The following is a 2,197-nucleotide window of genomic DNA, read 5'->3' on the forward strand; positions in this document are numbered from 1 at the left end:
AAATAAAATAATAGATCGATTCTCATCGATGACTTGTCAAGACAAGTGTTTTATGGGAAGCTTTATTGATATACTGTAGGATGGAAAATCAGAGCGAGGAAATCATTACTAAGCCAAGAGATGTGATGATTGTTTATTTCCACCTTCACTATTGTCTAAATAGTAGTTTAGTCTAAAGATAAGTTCCTGATTCACACATGAATCAAGTGCAACGACGTCCCGAGACATTTTCAATCACCTTTACACTTGCCTCATGATGGTGGGAAGAAAGGTTTCTGTGGTCAGATGTAATTCACTACAACTTATTTTTGTACCGTGTCCGGGCTGCAGAAACCGATTACGTCTATAAGTGACCTATCAAGGGGAAGTTACAATAGACACTTTAAAAATAAACAGCTATTAATAACGCTCCTGACGATGCCGCCGAAGAACGCGTCGAACCTTCGTATGTGTTATCATAAAAAAAAGAAGAAAAAAAAAGATGATTAGATCTGAGTCACTAACCAGAGAGCCACAACAAAACAACTTGACAAAAAAAAAAAAACATTACATTGTCCTGATATAAAGGGAAATCCTCGCTCCCGAGGGAAAGGATAAGAGAAAAAGGGAAATGAGCGCCAAAAAAGGAAGTTTGTTTCAACTCATTTCTAGAAAAGCGGATTGTTTGTATGCTGCCACGTTTAAGGTGTTATTGTATGGCACGCCTACAACGCTTCTGTGAAATTGTTCCTCTGTGTGACTTCTCCGAGAGGGCCCGTCCCTCTAGTGTGAGGAGGCATTTCTCTCTTTTTTTGCCTCGTGTGTTCATGTGTTCCCCTTCACTTTCATCAGCTTTGCTCAGGAGGGGAAAGTACATCTGAGCTCACCTCCTGGACACAGACACAAAAAAAAAAAACACACAAACAAAAAAAAAAAAAACTTTTGCAACATTTATGCATACTCTTTATTTTTTTTTTCCCTCACACACACACACACACACACACTCACAAAAAAAAAGCTGCACAGGAAACAAAACTTAGCTTCAGAGTCTGAAAACACCCTCCTTGAGTCTCTCTCTCTTTGTTCCTGACATCACTCGACTGCGTGTCGTTTGCGTCTCGCCGCCTGGGCTATGTGTGAATCTGGAAAGCAGTGTTTTGAAGGTGAAAGCTGTGTGGCACGCGTGGACCAGCTGAAGAGACACATTTGGGCGCTGATGATCTGGGTCTCTATCCTTTCTTTGGGCCTGGGAGCCTCCATCGTTCTCCACTTCATCCTCAACCAGCGATCTGTCACAGAGGTAAGGATCCGTTCTTCTCCTCTACATTTGACATCAGTAAGAAATGTTGACAGTAAAGACCTCAGACAGGTGGATCAGCATTTTATAGATCAGTATTATCTGTATTAATTAACACAGGAATGGGACAAATCGGTTAATGACATGTATGTGTTCATCAGGGACGGTTACTGCGACATTTTTATAACAAACGATGATATGTGAGTACAGAGAGCAGAGTGAGAGGCGATACAGCATGAAGAGAAACTGCGTGACAGAGGAAACACATGTATTAGTAGAAGATTGCGCAACGTGTGTTATGTGCAAGCAGGAAGTACAGATCAGCACTTTTCACCTCGCTTTAAACCGAATCAATAGAAGAACCGAAGAAGTTCTTTAGAACTATTTGTAAGATAAATAAATACGTAAAATCCACGAGACAGGATTCTGTGTTTATTTTCGAGTCCGTGCCAAAGCGCGAAGCGTGTTTGGGTGCTTCGGTATCCAGACGTCTTTAAGGTTTCACACGATGATACATTTCCTGCGGTGTCCTGCAACTCCAAAACCTGTTTGATTTATTATTCTGTGGTTAAACTCGGTTCCAGCGCTGAGTTCCAATAACTACTTTTGAAACCATGACTTTGACTCTTGCAAATAAATAAATAAATAAATAAATAAATAAATAAATAAATAAATAAATAAATAAATAGACCCACAGGACAGACAGTATAAATTCTTAGTGAGTTCAGATATTCCAACATTTTGGGATGCTTGGTGCCTAATAACAGAAGTGGGAGTAAGTCACACACGTGGGAGTTGTGGGAGTCACAAGTAAGTCTCAAGTCATGAACGTCAAGTCTAGTCGAGTCTTTTTTTAACATCTGTCAAGCAAGTCTCGGGTCTCAAATTTGTGACTTAAGTCTGATTCGAGTCAAGTCGAGT

The 2,197-nt window shown here is 40.2% G+C and overlaps 1 protein-coding gene across 1 annotated transcript in view; it reads left to right on the forward strand.

Moving 5' to 3' along the window:
- Positions 1-758: 758 nt before the first annotated feature.
- The window catches only part of tnfsf18 (TNF superfamily member 18), a 6,926-nt gene continuing 5,487 nt past the window's right edge, over positions 759-2,197 (forward strand). Inside the window, exon 1 of the mRNA XM_047807638.1 lies at positions 759-1,279. Coding sequence (XP_047663594.1) covers positions 1,112-1,279 — 168 coding nt within the window. The 5' untranslated portion in view covers positions 759-1,111. The remainder of the gene's footprint in view (positions 1,280-2,197) is intronic.

This window comes from Tachysurus fulvidraco, chromosome 24, assembly GCF_022655615.1.
Source record: "Tachysurus fulvidraco isolate hzauxx_2018 chromosome 24, HZAU_PFXX_2.0, whole genome shotgun sequence".
Taxonomy (NCBI): Eukaryota; Metazoa; Chordata; class Actinopteri; order Siluriformes; family Bagridae; genus Tachysurus; species Tachysurus fulvidraco.